Source organism: Fragaria vesca, linkage group LG2 (genome assembly GCF_000184155.1).
Source record: "Fragaria vesca subsp. vesca linkage group LG2, FraVesHawaii_1.0, whole genome shotgun sequence".
NCBI lineage: Eukaryota > Viridiplantae > Streptophyta > Magnoliopsida > Rosales > Rosaceae > Fragaria > Fragaria vesca.
This window is the reverse complement of record NC_020492.1, coordinates 19,416,901-19,435,215: the sequence shown is the minus strand read 5'-3', so window position 1 is coordinate 19,435,215 and position 18,315 is coordinate 19,416,901. Positions and strand designations below refer to the sequence as shown.

Genomic DNA, 18,315 nt, shown 5'->3' with positions numbered 1-18,315 from the left:
CTCTCTCTCTCTCTCTCTCTCTCTCTCTCTCTCTCTCTCTCAAGAGGAGAATTGTGGTCATGACCTGACTACGCATGCAGGTGAAGGGGGTGTGGAGCCGTGGGGGCAGAACTTCCCTCCAAGAAGTACTCGCCGGCGACCACTTCACCGGCCACCACAGAAATGCATGAAAACAGAAATATCTCCATCTTGTGTTGAAAAGATTGATTCATTGATTTATGGGGTTCGATTGTACGTTCCATTCTTTTGTCTAGCTATGATAGTTGATCTATCTGAACCCACCATATACGAACCACTACATGCCGGCATCCAATCTGTTAAACATAAATATTGGTGGGGTTCATATTCTCCCTGACCGGAAAAAGCCATAAATCACAAACATGGTAATAGATAGATAGAAAGCTGCTTCATCAAAACTACAGACATGTTTTGATGGTTTAGTACAATCTCAGAGAAAGAAAAATAAAAACTAGATGGCGGAACATATAAATAGATAAGTGAGTGAGTATCATCATAAATTCATAATTTCTTCAGTCTTCAGAGACGGCTGCCGCCGATCAGTTCAAGTAGAGCTTGTAAGTTGCCGGCGGTATGCATTGGGACTTTAGGTTTGGTCATCCTGGCTCGGGTTTGGGAAGATCTTGGAACGAGCCGAACCGGGTTCAGAGGCTCCATTAGCACAGAAGATTGAGCTAAAGAATTGAACAGTGGAAAGGAACGCCATGGTTTTGACTAACCTTCTCCTCGCCGGCAACAGACTCGGACCACCACCTTTCTTCTTGATGGGCATGCTGTTAGGCTTTTCCACCAGCAGCGGTGGTTGATCTGTCGCAACCTCCGATGCGGCACGGTTTTGAAGCTCTGAAGCCATTTCTGCCTTTTGCTCTCTCTGTGTGGGTCTCTGTGAAAATAGGAGGAGCTTGGGTTTCCGGTGGGATATGCCTGCAGAGGGATCTTATAGAGCTTTGTATGCATCATGGTGCGAGGAGAAGAAGCTCCTGATTCAGTGAATCATGGTGACTCATAATGGGCCCTGGCATATCAAGTTGCCTCTCCTTAAGGATGCAGATTTGCCAACCAGCAGCTTTTGCTGGTCAGGCAGACCATCCATGCCAATCAAACACTGCCACAGAGAGAGAGAGAAGAGACAGGGAGAGAGCGAGAGAGAGAGAAGAGACAGGGAGAGAGAAAGAGAGAGAGATGTGATTGGTTGGTCATCATGACCACCAAATTTTGATGGTCGGCATATTTGGTTCCTCTCTTTAATTGTCATACCTTTTTTTCCCTATCATTTTCCTTTAGGGGTCTAGCTAGCTATTCAACTTTAATGACCGATCATTGTTCTCTCTATCTAGCTAGGTGAAGCATAAGATATGTTTACTACAAGTGTGACTGATTCATAATAAGATGTGTTTCATTTCATTGTTCAATTCATTGAGCTAAAGAATTGAACAATAGAAAGGAATGCCATGGTCTTGAATTTATATACAAGTCATTATGTTGGATATGGTGGGTGTTTCGTACGCGTCTTTGGTAATACACGGCACGGAAAGACGTCCAAAGTAGCACCGGAAGATGAAAAATACAAACTTTCTGATCTGCTCTTGGACACACTCATCATTCCCTCAAATCCCAACTCCATTCGAAAGGGAATTATATACAAGAAAAATACCTAAATTAATAATATCGGAAACTTGGAAAGCAAGTTTCTCTTGGCCACGCGTATGATGCTGAACACATCTGTGTGGGGATGGATCAATCTCAAGTTGATTCTTTTTTGAATTGTCTTGGTATCCCCCAAAACCTTCCTACACTTTCTTCTAATTGACCCAAATTAAACACACATGGAATATGAAGCTCAACCTTGAAATCAAGAGGTCCCATTGTATATATATTGAGAATGTTACTAACAATATATGTATATATGTGTGGTACTTAGGGCGGAACCAGTATTCGATATTAAGGTTGTTCATCATTCACCCCGAAAGAGAAAAGAAGAGGGTAATTGATGAATCGAATTTGTGTTGGCTTTAGCTAGCTAGTGATCGAGGCCACTACACGAAAATGTCAATTAATTTTTCATACACGAAAAAACAATATATATATATATATATTTTATTTGAAAGGGGCAAAAACCATATAATTACCCCACCATGGATGGTCCACACGTTAAGAAATGATGTTATTGCTTGATTAAGTTAATTGTTAATCTCAGAGGTTTGATGTTCTTTAATTTCATCTTGGTTATTTATACTTTGTGCACGTGCGTACATACATTATTACTTCCCAGTACGTTAGACGAGTGATTCGTTTTATTCTTCGAACGTAGTTATCCTCTTCCACAATCCACAAAGTTGTTAAAGGTAAATCTCCTTGCAACAAAAAGGTAAACCCATGACTTCTGAAAATGAGAACTCAAAACCTCGAAATTTAAGGTGCTGTATAACCAAGAGAAACTTGCATTGGGTCAGAAAGAAAGATAGCCAGAATGATGTTCATAAACTTTCTGAATCGGATTGTCACAAGGCTAGAATGACCTCATAAACTTTTTTCTGAATCTGATTAGCTAAAATCATCGTCAGAATCATCTTCGATTCATAAACTTTTTGATTCTCATCGATTGTCACAAGGCTAGGTGTGACCTAGCTAGCTCTAAGTGACGCTTGCTAGTGTCCTAGCTATAAATTTATGTTGTCTACGAACCCAACCTGCAGACAAAACTACAAACCCAAACCGTGTTAACTAAATTGGTACACGTACGATGCTTTGACATTTTTTCTGTTATGGCACAAAATGTATCACGCAAAAAGTACATTCAACTAGATCGATCTGAAGTTAGGACTCATTGCGAATAAGAACAGATCGTATGGAATCAAAACACTGTGTTCGTCAAAAAGATTAATTAGATTCAGAAAGGTCATTAATTTGTGGGGTGGGTCTTTTCTTAGTTTTCTGGGTTTGAGGAACAAACCAGGTCCATAACCAGATCACCTCCACCGTCACCACCACCACACCAGCTTTCGAAATTCGAACCCCGCTAACTCGTCTGAAAGGCCAAGGCCTTACACGAAGCTAAAGGGGAAACCGGTTACACTATGTGGGTCTTCATCTCCTACAGGCTACAAGCACATGAATATATTTCATTCCAAAATAAGATGAAGGCCGGTGTGGAAAATCTAAAAGGGTAAATTCTACTTGCCTGTCAAAATCCAAGAACATCAGGAAGAAGAATCACTTCTAGAACTGATCATTTTCATTCATTAAAACCTCAAAGCAATACCAATTGCAAAATACAAACACAGAGAGTGATTTATGAGTCGACTCATTACAGTACACACTGTTAAAGGTGACGGCTCATTACAGGAGCTTGCATTTCTTAGCAATTGGGATTTATTTTAGGTTACAAAGAACCTCCTCCTTTAGTTTCCTCCGGAAGAGGAAGACGAGCAGAAAATAGAGGCAAAGAAGCGCCCCATGGTCTTCACCATCTTCCTCTTCTTCTTCGGCGGAAACTGGACGGCCGCGTCATCCTTCTTCTTCGGATTGGGCTCCGGCAGTGGCTCTGGCTCATCACAGACAGCTCCTCGGCCGCCGCTTCCTCCTCCTCCTCCTCCTACAGAAGAAGAACAGCAAAAAACAGACGCAGAGAAGCGCACAATCGACTTAAAAGCCCTGGTCTTCACCAACATCCTTTCCTTGGCCGGTAAAACGGTGGCGGCGGCGTCCTTCTCAGCACGGACAGCTCCGCTTCCTGGCTTGTTGTTCTGCTCCTTCACCATGGTTTCTGCCTCTTTCCTTTGTTCCTCCCCTCAATTCTATCCCAGTGTAGTGCCTGGATCTCTTTATAAAGCGACAGCTTTGGCCTTTGGGTTCTCTTTGGGGTTCGGGTCCCATTTTGTCTCCCCGCCAATCACACATACGGCACATGCATTTCTTTCTGTGTTTTTTTTTATGAGACATTTCATTCTGTGTTGAACCTACCTTGAATTAGGTTATTTCGGTAACTCGATGCTGTTAGGGAGGACATTACCTCACTTTGTTCGAGACTTCCATGGTTAATTTACCAACCAGCTGCATGCTTTGATCTAGGGTTCCCTACCATAGTACTATGTAGCCAATTCCGAAACCCCGAGCCACTCATTAATTTTCAGATATAATTTCCACGTCCTTTCCTAAAGTATGTATGCCATATATATCCATTCTCTCTAAATTTGCCAATATTGGAAGCTTGTTGCACGACACAGTTTCACGGCCGGGGCTTCCCAGTTTCATCACCAACTTACAAGGACAAGTCTAACCTACCAGTCAATGTGGGGTTAATTTGATCATTTTGTCGGCCAGGCCACCAATAAAATATGCAATATAAATGGTGTCACGTATATCACAGTGCCCTAGTACCTTTACCATTTCTATACTTGTTTCGTTCATCATACATTTCCTAAGGTTTTAGTTTGATTTATTTGAATTTGATTCATACTTTTGGAAGTTAATTAAATCCAACACTTTCCATTGACAATGGCAGTAAGATGGTGTGTGGGTTACTCCAAAGTTAAAAGATAGCGCTGCTAGTTTTAATCTCTAGTAAACCAACGTACCTTTCGTACACGCATGATCAAACCGCAACGTGTAAGTAGCCTTTCTACGGTTCATTGCAGTGAACTTCTTCGCCACCCGTGTAGCAATGGATCAGTTTCAGACACAATCGATTCTGTTTCATTAATGGTACATCGTACATGTCTTTGTTCGATCAAGGTAGTTCTGATGAGGTACTGAGATAGTACAACTGCAGTTCCCTACAGTCGTCTGGGCTCAGTGAAGACCCATATACTGGGCCATTTTAGAGGGTGGCGTAAGAAGTACTGTGTTGGGTTCAAGGTAAGGCCCATCTAGCTCTCTCACGTTGTTTACACTTTAGAAGACACAAGGTATTCTGTGAGCGCGGAACTGGGGAGTGTTGAGATGAAACTAGCGTGGAAGAACAACAACAAGAAGCGGCCTCTGGCCACCGTCTCCAAGTACCCAAACCTCCCTTTTGATCACAAAAACAACAACCCCACTGCCCAAAACGACACACCCGACAAACCCAATGGTGATCAAAACGACACCGAGCTAAACAAGGAACAACACCCTGAACCGAACGATCCCTCAGTCTCTGGAGAAGAAGACGAAGACGTTACCAAACTCTTCACCTCGTTTCAGTCCCAGGGAACTAAGCTAGCCGAGGTAGTAACTTACCCCAATTTGTGTTCTTTCTTAACCAATTTTATATGAATTATATGTCTTTTCAGTATGTAATTGTGTCTTGATGTGCTAGATTGTTAACCCAGTTACCCAATTTAGAATCTTGATCAAAGTTTGTAGCTTTTAAATTAATATTGTAGTTGCTTCAGTTTTTGAAGCATGAAAATTTTGTAGCTGGATAGAGGGAACCAATTAAACTTGGTACAAGTAGTTATGTATACATGTATGAGCATGATGTATAGTTCTGTCTGAGTTTTGATCTGGATTGGTGTAATGGTAAGTTTCTCATATAGAATGGTTTGTTTTTTGAAGGATGGGAAGTATCGCGAAGCATTGGGAAAATGGGAGTCTGCTCTTATGTTGATGCCCAAAAGTGCAGTTTTACACGAGCAGAAGGCGCAAGTTCTGATTGAAATTGGTGATGCGTGGAATGCAATAAAGGCAGCAACTCGTGAGTTCCCCTACTTATCTCCTCATTTTCACTTTCGAGCTCTCTTTCAGTTTTAGTTTCTGTTGTATGCAAGTGATTGTTGTCTATTACAATTTCAGTGGTTTGATTACAAGTGTTTTGTTATACTTATCTGTGGATAAAAATTGGCAGGAGCTACTGAGTTGGAGCCTTCATGGGCTGAGGTATGTCAAAATGCTCACCTTTTTTCGGTTATTCATGTCTAGTGCCAAGTTATGATGATGCTCTTTGTTTTAGAAAATTTTGAACCTGGGAAACTTCTCATTTGTATGCTGTTTAGAATTCTCTTGTTATGTATTTTCTTATTCTTACTTGCTGCTGTTTGGGGAGGGAGAACTCAAGTATGGTTGAGGGGCAAATTCTCTTAACTACTAGAGTAACAATCCCCCACAAGAAAATTAAGGTACTTGTTACTATTAAGATTTTTAGCATTATGAGATTGGGACTTTGAACCTTGTGATCTAGATGTGTTAACTTCATCATATAATTATTTTCTTTCTATTACTTTTGTATGATTATGCTGCAGTTAGCATTTGTGGTAGCCTGAATTGTGCTCCCCCCTTGCCACTGATTAATATCCTTCCTAATATTATTACATGCATTATATTGTCTTACCGAGAAAATAAAGTATTGATATTGCTCTTAATGGTCCATATAAGCAAACCTGTCGGAAAAGAAAAGTGGTCCATATAAAACATACACGTATCTATAATTAGCTGATATTAGTAATTGATAACTTTATTGTGATTTCGCTTGACATTCTGGAGAAAAGTATTAATAGATTATAGATAATTCATGTGCTAGCATCCAAGTGATCTTTTGTTTCTTCACATTGTTTAGGCATGGGTTACCCTTGGCAGAGCTCAGTTAAACTTTGGGGAACCTGATAGTGCCGTCCAAAGCTTTGACAAAGCACTAGCCATCAAGGTAAGGATTCTGAAAGAGTTTACTTGCAGTGTCCAGACCTTTTCACACTGTTCTTTGATGGTATTGAAGTAGGGTTGAAGTGGTTGATTATGTTTTTTGCCTTGTTAAGTTGCTGAAATGGAGAATTATAAACTTATGGTATAAATCTCAGCACAGTGATACAAATTTTCACCTGTCTGTACAGCCTGATTCTGAGGAGGCTCGAGATGACAGACATACTGCGATGAATCTCCTGAAAAGGCGAAAACAGCTCCATTCATCAGGCTTAAGTCCTACAAGAAACCGTTATGCAGTTGGGGATAGCATTGATAGGACATGAAAACTCTTGTATGTGTACATAAGATCGAAAGAGTTAGACTTCAGCTTCGTGTGGGTTCATCTATGGGAGAAAAAAAAAGGTACAGATTGCTTTGTCAACATATATGTAAGTTGTCTTTGATGAAGTTAATGTAATTTTACCTTTACATGAAGCAATTACAATAGATCATAACATTCTTGTATCATCATTTATTTTAGAATTTGAATACTAATTGTAACTTTCACAAGAAAAGTTCAAGCTATAGACTTAGCGATTGCTCTCAATATATACTTCTCTAATTTCTTGGTGGATGTCCTGGGAAGCTCCTCCTTGAACACCACCCTCTTTGCTGCCATTTAATGTGGCAACCTTTCTCTGCAGAACTCTGTTCTATCTCTTTCACTAGGAACACTGCAGTCCAACCCTAATCCATTATTCCTCAAGCTCACAAAAGCACACGGTGTCTCTCCCCATAAGCCGTCTGGTTTTGCCACTAGTGCTGCCTCATTGACCACCAGGTGCGAGTACAATACCCAATCCACTTCTGGACTGCATACATTCTCCCCTCCGCAAATAATCACATCCTTTAGTTCCGTCTTTGATCTCCATATATCCTTCAGGATGCATCATGCATCACTCCCACATCTCCAGTGTAAGGCCAACCATCATCTTTCATGCAGTGGCCTCAGGCCAACCATCAATCATCATCTCGTTTGACACTCCTTGCCTGGCTTTTAGTCTGGCTATCCGCGAAGCTGGAAACTCGTTACACTTCCTTTTCCATAGCTCAAAACACGCACTCCAGCCATCTCTGGCAAACCATATGCGTGACTGACAAGAAAATTTGATAGTATGTTGACGATTGCAGGTGCACCACACATGTGGGACATTGTTTCTCAATCAACAATAGATGTTGATCCCACCAACGGCGGCCATGGCTTAAGTGAAGCACATGTACTGCTGATGAATCAGGCAACAAAGACCGGAAGAATCACTCATCACAGCATTCACATATATTACTGCTACTCATTTTCATTGCTCTATCTATATTTCACAAGAAACCAAATAGAGAAGAAACATACTAGACATGAAAACAAACAACATTGCTTTTAGAGTAGTACAATGGCGTAGTCGCATTATCGCATATTGATGAATGAAGATTTCAAATAGCAGTGGCCGGAGCACTACGGAGCACAACAGTCTCCACAGTAAGTCCTGGCCCGATCCCAATTAACACCCCCCATTCCAACCCTTCACCAGTTGTGGCTTTTCCTTCCTCCATTGACTTCTTCCTCAACTCATCCAAAATAAAAAGCACAGATGGTGCTCCCATATTACCGAACTCACTCAGTACATGCCTTGTTGCCCTCAGCTTCCCCTCCTTCAAACCCAATTGTTCTTCCACCTTGTCAAGAATGGCAGGACCCCCAGGATGAATGCTATAGAACAATGAGTTCCAATCACCATTAACCCCAAAGCCCTCAAACCCTTTACTCAAACACTCTTCTATTTTCCCACCAACCAACTTTGGAACTTCTGACGATAAATAATACTCAAACCCCATCTCACGCAAGTGTGCCACAACTCCATGCTCCGAGTTTGGGATAATAGTCTCTCTAGCAGACATAACATTGAAAAGTTGACATTCACTTTCAGGGTCCGGATTAGCCCCAACGACCAAAGCTGCCGCACCGTCTGAAAACAGAGCCTGTCCGACCAAAACATCCAAGTGGCTGTCACATGGTTGCTGAAAAAACATGGTGGTGATCTCACAGCACACGATAAGAACACGAGCTCCGGCATTGTTCTCGGCTATGTCCTTGGCAATGCGTAGCACCGTCCCACCAGCAAAGCAGCCTTGCTGGTAGATCATGAACCGGTTGATAGATGGATTGAGGCCGAGGAGCTTGACGAGCTGAAAGTCGGCACCAGGCATGTCGACACAGGAAGCTGTGCAGAAGATGAGGTGGGTGAGGCTCGAAATGGGATGTCCCCATTCTTTGATGGCCTTCAACGCCGCTTCTTTGCCGAGCTTGGGGACCTCGTGAATCAACAAGTCTTGACGTGCATTGAGTGAGGGAGCCTTGTAGGTGCATATGTTAGGGTTGGCTTTCAGACTATCTTCTGTGATACCCAGATAACGCTTCTTCACCATCGACTTTTGACCTGTTAAATACGAAAGTTATACATGCATGGATCTCTATCTGTATATGATTGTAAGTTTGTAACAACATTACTTGCATGCAGTAAGTCAGTAACTAAAGATTACATATGCGTTTGAACTTGTCTTTTAATCCGGTCTTGTGATCGCTTTTGGTGACTTTGAACAAGAAGTCGGGATAGTCATCTTGGTAGTAACAGCTTACTGGATTTGCAGTGCCAATGGCTAGTATTGTGGCTGGAACCTTTACTTCTTTAGACACTGACTCCATGAATAACTAGACACTAAGAGGTTAACTGAATTTGCTGTGCTTCAAGGTCGCAATGAAATGAAGAGCTATCCCATATATATAATAATAATTGTTATATATATAAGCTCAAGATATGCAGGCACATGTATAGGGTTTAACTAAGGCCTTTAACTAAAGTTAGGTATCCTCTCAATTATGAATTATTGGTATAATTATTGGGCCGGGGTTCATTATTTTTTCATTTTTTTTATAGATATTGTTCCCTTTTACTGGATAGAGAAACAAGATTCAAGCATGTAAAACGATGATAACAGAAGACAGGAAATGAATGATTACGAAGCAGGAATTATTGTTTATTATATCATCTATCACTTGAAGAACTGTCTTCCTGGGTATAATTTACCTTTGGTTTTAAAAGAAAAAAAAACTGCCTTCGTTTCACAACACATCACAAGTAATAAGACATGCGCTTTAGCCCAATAACATTTAGTCTAGTAGCATAAGTCTAACCTTGCAAGCGAAAGGTCATGAGTTCGACAATATATAGCTAGACTCATTCTAGCATCTGAGCAGAATCTACCAGAGTTTACAGCCTAAAAAATATCCCCCACGACAAGGCAGGCAGGCAGCAACAAAGAATTTCTTGGCCTAGAGTAATATAACTACAAAATCTACTCACAGAAAACTAGTCAGTCCTGGAATGTAATGTTGCTAACACTTCATCTTCTTTCATAATCTAGAGTCTTGACTGCATCTAGAAAAGCATCCATGCCGGGCAGTACGTTGTCACGGGCTCACAGCTACAGTGTATCAAAATCAATGCTGAATTGTCCATGTTGAATAGCAACGAATCAAGTATTTGGATTCTAATCAGTTTAGAACCTATATATATATTAATTGTCCATACTGATACTCGAACCTTATTCGATTACTGTGGTTGATACAATACATATGAACTTAAATTCGAATCCTAAAAACATTCTTATTACATGAGCTGAATGACATTGTAAAATGCCTAGTTCTAGCTTATACAGTCTTACACGAGACGTGAAAACAACAATTGCATGATCACGTACATTAACCCATTATGATCAATGAGGATTTCAAATAGCAGTGGCCGGAGCACTACGGAGCACAACAGTCTCCACAGTAAGTCCTGGCCCGATCCCAATTAACACCCCCCATTCCAACCCTTCACCAGTTGTGGCTTTTCCTTCCTCCACTGACTTCTTCCTCATCTCATCCAAAATAAAAAACACACATGGAGCTCCCATATTCCCAAACTCACTCAGAACATGCCTTGTTGCTCTCAGCTTCCCCTCCTTCAAACCCAGTTGTTCTTCCACTTTGTCCAGAATGGCAGGACCCCCAGGATGAATACTATAGAACAATGAGTTCCAATCACCATTAATCCCAATGCCCTCAATCCCTTTACTCAAAACCTCTTCTATGTTCGCACCAACCAACCCTGGAACTTCTGATGATAAATAATACTCAAATCCCATCTCACGCAAGTGTCCCATAACTGCATGCTCCGAGTTTGGGATAATAGTCTCTCTAGCAGACATAACATTGAAAAGTTGACATTCACTTTCAGGGTCCGGATTAGCCCCAACGATCAAAGCCGCGGCACCGTCTCCAAACAGTGCCTGTCCGACCAATACATCCAAGTGACTGTCACAAGGTTGCTGAAATAACATGGTGGTGATCTCAGAGCAGACGATAAGAACACGAGCTCCGGCATTGTTCTCGGCTATGTCCTTGGCAATCCGTAGCACCGTCCCACCAGCAAAGCAGCCTTGCAGGTAGATCATGACGCGGTTGATAGATGGATTGAGGCCGAGGAGCTTGATGAGCTGAAAGTCGGCACCAGGTATGTCGACGCAGGAAGCTGTGCAGAAGATGAGGTGGGTGAGGCTTGAAATGGGATGTCCCCATTCTTTGATGGCTTTCAATGCCGCTTCTTTGCCGAGTTTAGGGACCTCGTGAACCAACAAGTCTTGACGTGCATTGAGTGAGGGAGCCTTGTAGGAGCATATGTTAGGGTTGGCTTTCAGACTCTCTTCGGTGATGCCCAGATAACGCTTCTTCACCATCGACTTTTCACCTGTCAAATACAAAGTTATACATGCAGCATCTCCATCTGTATATGATTAGATGCATGCAACAATTAAAAATTACATATGTGTTTGAACTTGTCTTTTAATCCCGTCTCGTGCTCGCTTTTGGTGACTTTGAACAAGAAGTCGGGATAGTCATCTTGGTAGTAGCAGCTTACTGGATTTGCAGTGCCAATGGCTAGTATTGAGGCTGGAACCTTTGCTTCTTTGGCTAGAGACTCCATTGGTAACTAGATTTTCTAAGGGGGATTAACTGAATTTGCAATGCTTCAAGGTCGCAATGAAATGAATGGGGCTGTCCCTTGGTTTATATAAACTCAAGGGGAATTTTGTATGCACAAACTTATGACCAATAGACTGCTGCAGTCCTTTTTGGCAACTTGGCAAGTATCAGGATCATTATATTGAATTGATCAATTCAATATTCTTGGTAAAATGATTGGATTCCGCTGTTAATTATAATGTATATATATTAAGCCACCTTTGAGGCGGCACTCTGAAATGAGAGATAATATAGATAACAACGTAATATATCGGGAGAATGACTATATCTCAAATTCTCAATCTTGAATAAAGGCCTCTGTATAGTGTATACAGTGGAAAGCATACAAAAGGAAAGTACGTTGGTTTCGTTGGCTCGCCACCTCTAAATTTGAAGTTTTTATGAATCAATTCTTCAAATTATATGAAGACACACATTGTATGTGATTCTATATATGAGGCCAATATATTCATGTTGAACTTTACAATGGAAAAATAATAATAATAAAAGACGTAAAGAAGTCCCCACACAAAATGTAAAGCAATTTAATTTACAAAAATGATTATTAATTACTAGATTTGAAGATCTACCATCTTTTGCTGAACAGAAAAGGTTAAAAAGATTCAGGAATCTAAGATGATAACAAAAGACACGAAATATATGATCAAGAAGGAGAAATTATTGTGAAGTATCTATCACTTTGAAGAACCGTCACAGATACCCCTTTCTAAAATAACTACTTACACAGTAAAACGTTACAAACCACCAGTATGTTCAATGGTGGTTCTGAAAATGGTCATTCTACCCAAATGCTATGTCATTTTCTCAAATTGTGCACTTTGGCAAGGAGAAAGCTACATATACAGCCTTTAGAATAATTTCTTTCGCTGTGTTATGTATCCAAAGTTAGCAGACTAACAGAGTTTACAACCTACAAAAATATTCCCCAAAACAAGGCAGCAACTAAGAAATTCTTAGCCTAGAGTAATATAACTGCAAAAACAAAATCGTTACTCACAGAGAACTAGTCAGTCCTGGAATTGTCATGTTGTTAACACTTCATCCCCTTCCATGATCTAGAGTCTTGACAGCTCCTAGAAATGCATCCATGCCACACAGTTGCTGCAGATACCAGCTAAAACACCTCTCTACATTGTTCTGATTCCCCTGCCATCAAATCTTTCATTCGGTATATCACCCTCAAATGACAGACCAAAAAAGAAAGTTTTAGCCTTCAGTGTATCAAAATCCAAGTCTAAATCGCTACAAATTTTGTGAGTCCTGAAAACTTCTCATTATCTCAGTCGCAGCCATATCCTTTTGATGATCTAAAGTCTTGACTGCATGCAGAAGCACATCCATTCCCCCTCTACTTTGTTCAGATTGCCCATCATCAACTTTTACATTCCATTCAATTGATCCTTCACTTTTCTTACCCTGTTGCTTTTCATTATTTTGATAAGCTCTTTTTGCCCTGCGTATCATCTGAATTGTTGCGTCACATTTTCTGCAAAACCATTTTCCTTCTGGAATGGAACAGAGTGGTGGGTTCAAGCAATAGATATGGAAAGCATGATCGCAGCCATCACAAAGAACTATCTTATCATCATCTTTGTCAGTGAGACAAGCTCTACATAGACAAGAAGGGCAATACCAACGCGAGCCATACATCTTTAACTGCCCTGCCGTCAGACACCTCATGTGGTAGTACTTGTTCATGCAGAATGGATGACCACAAATTTTCACCATCTCACCCTTTTCTACAATAACTCCACAAACTTTGCAAAGATTCAAGTCTTCGTTCTCTTCAGACAGTTGAACTCCATCATCTGTACTATAATTTGAGTTATCACCCAACTCATTGACTGTTTCCTCATTTGTAGGAACATTTTCACCGCCAACTCCATCAACTAGACTTTTGCTGGCAATCAGCCTTTCACACGCTTCACAATTCACATGCGGTGATGCAATACCACAAGCAGTGCAACTTGCACAATACCAACTTTTTGTAGGAATGTTTTTGACAACAGGCTGAATGCAAGATACATGGTACATCTCCTCACATGAATCACATACTAGACAATCACTCCCATTTGCCTTGTTTCCACAGTGCCTGCAAGTGCATACAGTGTATACACCACAATCCCCTGTCTGCTCCAGTTTAGTATGAGAGTCAGATTCCAAGGCTTGAAGCTGTATTAAAATGACAAAGTTTAGAATATTCCTAAAAACCAGCAGGATCAGTCCCTATATTAGAATCTTAAGCATGATAACTCAGATGCACTTTATAGGTATTCTGTTATCCAAGAATTTAAAACGAGTAATGACACAAACCACCAAAAATGATTTTACAATTCTTTGATCGTCAGGTAGCTTCATATTATTACCAGTCCAGATGAATCAAATCACCATTTTCACATTCCCAAAATTAAACTGAATGTTTCAGAAGTGAGAAGAATATGTGAAAGATAGATGGGCATATAAAAAACAAAATTAGCAATGGGTTTTGTGCATGTACTGTAAAGATTTTGATACAGAAAATATAAGCCATTAGGATTTTCTGGAAATCTTTCCTATATGCATTTCAAGGCACCAAGTCTTCCAAACAATCAAGTCAAGGTTGAAAGTAGAAACTCAAGTCATTAGGATTTTCTGGAATTTAGATATCTGAGATTTAGTTACACTCAAGTCAAGGTTGAAAGTAGAAACTTTTTTACCTCATTATTACTAACTTCGAACGTGTTGTAGCCTGAACCTCCAACCTGGGATGACAGATATAAATATTTGTTCAGAGGCCAGGTAAGAGTGATGATAATTGCTTATTGAAGTAAATCTTCAGATTCTTAAAAGTTGGCATGGATACCAAGTAGAAAAATATACAACTGAATCATCTAACCTGGTCCTTGCAAGTCCTTGACATGTCCGAGAGGCTTTTTGCAAGGGAAATCAATTCTGTACCAACCCCTTGAAGCTTTCTCCATACCTAGAAAAATACTGAGGTTCAGAATATATAAAATGACAAATTAAAATTCATTTCAGGGGCAATTACATGAACAGAAAGTATTAACCAATTCACCAATTCCTTGTAAATTTGTAGTATACATGCCCATTAACCAATTCAAGAACAAAATTCAGAAATACAAGGTATTAGCTACATAACTTATATCACACATATTCTTGCCAGTATATCTAGCACAAAGGAATAAGGCAACTCAGACTTTTCAAGAACAAGGAGCACAACAGTGGACTGTGTTACAGGAGTACGCCACTCACATGCACAAACATGTCAGGAAAGAGAAAGGAAAAAAAACAGTGAGGACCATAAATGATGATACAAGCACGGGAGAAGAGAAAAATACAGTATGCTAAAAGAAGATCCACCAAAAGCTGAAAAGTTTCAAACAAATTCACCTGTGTTGAGGTAAATGTACCAATAGTGTGGACACTTCCCAAGAAAACATTTTGTTGGAATAAAGAAACCTATCAGTCCTCCACATCTTATCATTATCCAATGTCACCTTTTGACAAAAGTATAGTAAGAACTATTTTCCCAAAAAGGAATTTAAAAATGTATGATCATAGTGCAGAAAAGTACTCCATCAGCGTGATATGCTTTGCATAGCAGGTTAACCGACTGTTTCTACAAAATGTATATTAACGGAGTTTGGGGAACCATTATGTGTAAAAGCCAAGTAACAATCAATAGCTTCAACTCCAGCTAGATGATAAAGTGCATCTCAAATTGACACCACAGTTCATGATCATTACCAAAATAATATCCCATATGAAATATTATCTCTTTCAAAGATTTTTCAATATTCAAAACATAATCAATAACAATACTTAAAACATCAAAAATCTTAACATTACATATATATCATATCCACATCATATACCAGCCATAATCAAAATCTATCAGTTAAATGATTAAAAATCATGATTACTATAATTTAGCATAAAAGTGTTAACTTGCCTGTTGCATATCCTTTGAGAAGAGCAAAGGTGAATCTTCATAAACTCCACTTTTCATCCTTGAGTTAATGTGTTTAAGGTCAAAAATGCTGTCACCCTTGATTCCTTGAAAATTTTGTAACAGCAGTTTGCACAATGAAGCAAACTTCTGTGAGACTAAGATATTGAAAAAAGCATGTTGGCACGTCGAACTGACTGTATGATGCTTTGATTTACTAGAAGAGCCATTAGATAAAACATCCTCCTGCCCACCGGTTACATTATAAGGCCCCTTCCAGACTGGCCGTACTGGCAGCCAACTCTTGTGTCTATCCTCATTATGTTCACCACATCCCTGCAATTCATCGACCAAATGGAAACATTAACAAATAACTTAATAATTTGGTTGTCTTAGAAGTCGAATAAAGAGTCAAATTACAGAAATTGCTAAAATTCAATATTTAAACATGGATTCTTGGTTGCAGCACAAACCTTATGCAGTGTGTGATCAATCTCTCGAAGATGGCCCAGGGCTTCTCTGATGCAGACTTGTACACCACCTTCATCATCACTTATTGACTGACACATGTGTTCCAGTACGGCATTTCTCCAGTGCCTCTCTGAGCAATTATCAGAATTGTTTATTTGAAGATGGACTTGCTCGCAAGAGGTGTTGTGTATAACCGGGCCCACTGGCGGATTTAGACGCTTCAAGAAATCAAGCATAGGTTGTTGAGAAAAACTCAGAAAAAAATTATCACCCAAAAGAAATATGAGGATTGAAGGGATGGAAATAGAAGATGTTTATCGTTATCATTCAATGAAGCATGATGAGGTAGGTTATGTAAGATTCTGAACACCTGAATCAGTATCAACTAGTTTATTTGGCTTACAAAGTACCAAGAGTATCTTCAGAGCGTATATCCCCTTCAGACAGCCAAAATACTCATTAGCAATTGATCAATTACATTTCATACTTATTGCTGCCAGATAAACCTACTCCTCCATCCCCCCTCCAGCCCTAAAAACAAAGAAGCCACCCTAAAACTCTAGAGTGATGAACTCTCAAATGCACTAACAAACAATGAAGCTATCTTGTTCATATTTCTGGTCTTTTTTTTTTTTCCTTTTCAATTCATTCCTTTGGATTCTGTCCCAAAATTTAATCTTCATAGGGCATCCAAAATATGTGAAAGGTGTTTCAGTTTTCTTTAGTTTTGTATGAACAGTCATTAATAAGCTACTTCAGTATAATAATAACAGCTTTACATTGCTCAGATGTACTTATATCATAACTCAATCATCTGTTAACCTAACATCAATATGAGGGACATGAGCCAATAGTTTAATACTGCAGAATATGCTACATCTACACATATTTAGGCAGATAAGACGATACCTGGTCCACCATTTGACTCGAACATTCCCCATTAGCTCTCCCATCTTCCTGCGACTTGCTCTCCCAACTCCACATCTCACGCCTACGCCTCTTGTAAGTCCGAATACCCTCACTTGTCCCCAAGGAGCTGCTCTTCGCAACGTCACTACCAATCGCAACTTCAAAACCATTGGCTTCAATCTTGGAGCATTGAGCTGCCTTAGCACACTCCATGCTATCACCATTGCTTTTCCCTTCTTCAGCCTCCATCACAAAGAGAAACCCAATTCCCCCCAAACTTCACGGCAGCCAAAATTAGGGTTTCCACAGCAGCCCACCACCTGAAAGTTTCAATCTTTTCAGCACCCAACAAACTTTAACCAAAACCAACAATATAAAAACATTCAAATCCGCCACATTCAAACATTCACATTCAAATCCGCCACTGTTTGGCAGCCAAGAAAATCTGAATCAACCACAAAAAACAAAGAAAAGCCAGAATCTTGAAGCATCTTAGCTCAAGGTGACCTCGGGAAACGTGAAATTCAACTACAGCGAACACTAGAACAAAGTGTTTAACTCCATTCTGAGACGAAATAGTTAACCCTAGGTCGAATTCAAGATTCAATATATGGTTTTCTTTGAAGTTGGTACAATTTCTTGGAATCCAAACTGACGCAGAGAGTAAAGAAATACACGAATGATTGAAAGAAGGAGACGAAATCTGACCTGAGAGAGAGAAGAGCGCAGATGCCGAGAGAGGATGGAAATTTTGAAATCTGAGAAGTGAGAAGGGTGTTGTGGTTGTAGAGCGGACCTTGCTCTCTCAGTAAAAAATGAAACTCTTTATCTGGGATTTTTTAAAAACTTAGACAAACACAGAGCGCTATGACTTGGAAGTCAGACGGTTTTCTTTTTTCTTTTTTCTTGGTAGTAAACGGGTTTTTTTTTTTTGGTCATGAAATGAAATTGAAAATCATGCCTCCTGATGGTTTTATCTATGAAATTGAAACCAATTTGTTTTCTGAAACTCGTTTTTTTCATGTTACATGTTTTTAATATTGGTTGAATTTCTTATTCACGTGTCTTGTTTATGTTTTTAATATTTGAATAACCGTAAATCTCGATCGTTTAGCTTCAAAATTAGCTTATTCTACCTAATGAGCTGAATTGGGCTTACCATTCTTCTTTCCATTGGTTCTCTCACTCTACATGAGTAGATGCTTGTGAACTTTGGTGTTTGTGTATTTGCTTTCAT

General features: G+C 39.8%; 4 protein-coding genes across 4 annotated transcripts; 1 reads left to right on the top strand and 3 right to left on the bottom strand.

The window, feature by feature from the left end:
* Positions 1-4,707: 4,707 nt before the first annotated feature.
* Positions 4,708-7,183, top strand: LOC101298765. The gene is made up of 5 exons (XM_004290877.1): positions 4,708-5,223; positions 5,554-5,692; positions 5,843-5,874; positions 6,551-6,637; positions 6,822-7,183. Exons 1-5 carry the CDS (start codon positions 4,960-4,962, stop codon positions 6,954-6,956), a joined length of 657 nt encoding a protein of 218 aa, XP_004290925.1. The 5' UTR covers positions 4,708-4,959; the 3' UTR covers positions 6,957-7,183.
* A 914-nt stretch (positions 7,184-8,097) lies between these two features.
* LOC101312413 (chalcone synthase 1-like) lies at positions 8,098-9,367 on the bottom strand. Its single transcript, XM_004292686.1, has 2 exons — positions 9,205-9,367; positions 8,098-9,101 (listed from the first exon to the last, which is right to left on the bottom strand). The coding sequence occupies exons 1-2, from the start codon at positions 9,365-9,367 to the stop codon at positions 8,098-8,100; spliced, it is 1,167 nt and encodes a 388-aa protein (XP_004292734.1).
* A 1,082-nt stretch (positions 9,368-10,449) lies between these two features.
* On the bottom strand, positions 10,450-11,671 carry LOC101312122 (chalcone synthase 2-like). The gene has a single exon (XM_004292685.1). It carries the CDS (start codon positions 11,440-11,442, stop codon positions 10,450-10,452), a length of 993 nt encoding a protein of 330 aa, XP_004292733.1. The 5' UTR covers positions 11,443-11,671.
* An 861-nt stretch (positions 11,672-12,532) lies between these two features.
* Positions 12,533-15,916, bottom strand: LOC101298480. Its single transcript, XM_004290876.1, has 4 exons — positions 15,702-15,916; positions 14,625-14,711; positions 14,446-14,490; positions 12,533-13,921 (listed from the first exon to the last, which is right to left on the bottom strand). The coding sequence occupies exons 1-4, from the start codon at positions 15,756-15,758 to the stop codon at positions 12,992-12,994; spliced, it is 1,119 nt and encodes a 372-aa protein (XP_004290924.1). The 5' UTR covers positions 15,759-15,916; the 3' UTR covers positions 12,533-12,991.
* Between the last annotated feature and the right edge of the window lie 2,399 nt (positions 15,917-18,315).

What these genes read in the sequence shown, in the direction of transcription:
- LOC101298765 (XM_004290877.1), top strand. Translation starts at nt 4,960, where the DNA reads ATGAAACTAGCGTGGAAGAACAACAACAAGAAGCGGCCTCTGGCCACC. An exon ending in AGGGAACTAAGCTAGCCGAG is followed by an intron (nt 5,224 to 5,553) that starts GTAGTAACTTAC and finishes TGTTTTTTGAAG; the next exon opens with GATGGGAAGTATCGCGAAGC. An exon ending in TGCAATAAAGGCAGCAACTC is followed by an intron (nt 5,693 to 5,842) that starts GTGAGTTCCCCT and finishes AAAAATTGGCAG; the next exon opens with GAGCTACTGAGTTGGAGCCT.
- LOC101312413 (XM_004292686.1), bottom strand. Translation starts at nt 9,367, where the DNA reads ATGGAGTCAGTGTCTAAAGAAGTAAAGGTTCCAGCCACAATACTAGCC. An exon ending in AGACAAGTTCAAACGCATAT is followed by an intron (nt 9,102 to 9,204) that starts GTAATCTTTAGT and finishes CGTATTTAACAG; the next exon opens with GTCAAAAGTCGATGGTGAAG.
- LOC101312122 (XM_004292685.1), bottom strand. Translation starts at nt 11,442, where the DNA reads ATGGTGAAGAAGCGTTATCTGGGCATCACCGAAGAGAGTCTGAAAGCC.
- LOC101298480 (XM_004290876.1), bottom strand. Translation starts at nt 15,758, where the DNA reads ATGAAAAGTGGAGTTTATGAAGATTCACCTTTGCTCTTCTCAAAGGAT. An exon ending in CAAGGACTTGCAAGGACCAG is followed by an intron (nt 14,491 to 14,624) that starts GTTAGATGATTC and finishes CTGTCATCCCAG; the next exon opens with GTTGGAGGTTCAGGCTACAA. An exon ending in TCGAAGTTAGTAATAATGAG is followed by an intron (nt 13,922 to 14,445) that starts GTAAAAAAGTTT and finishes ATTTTAATACAG; the next exon opens with CTTCAAGCCTTGGAATCTGA.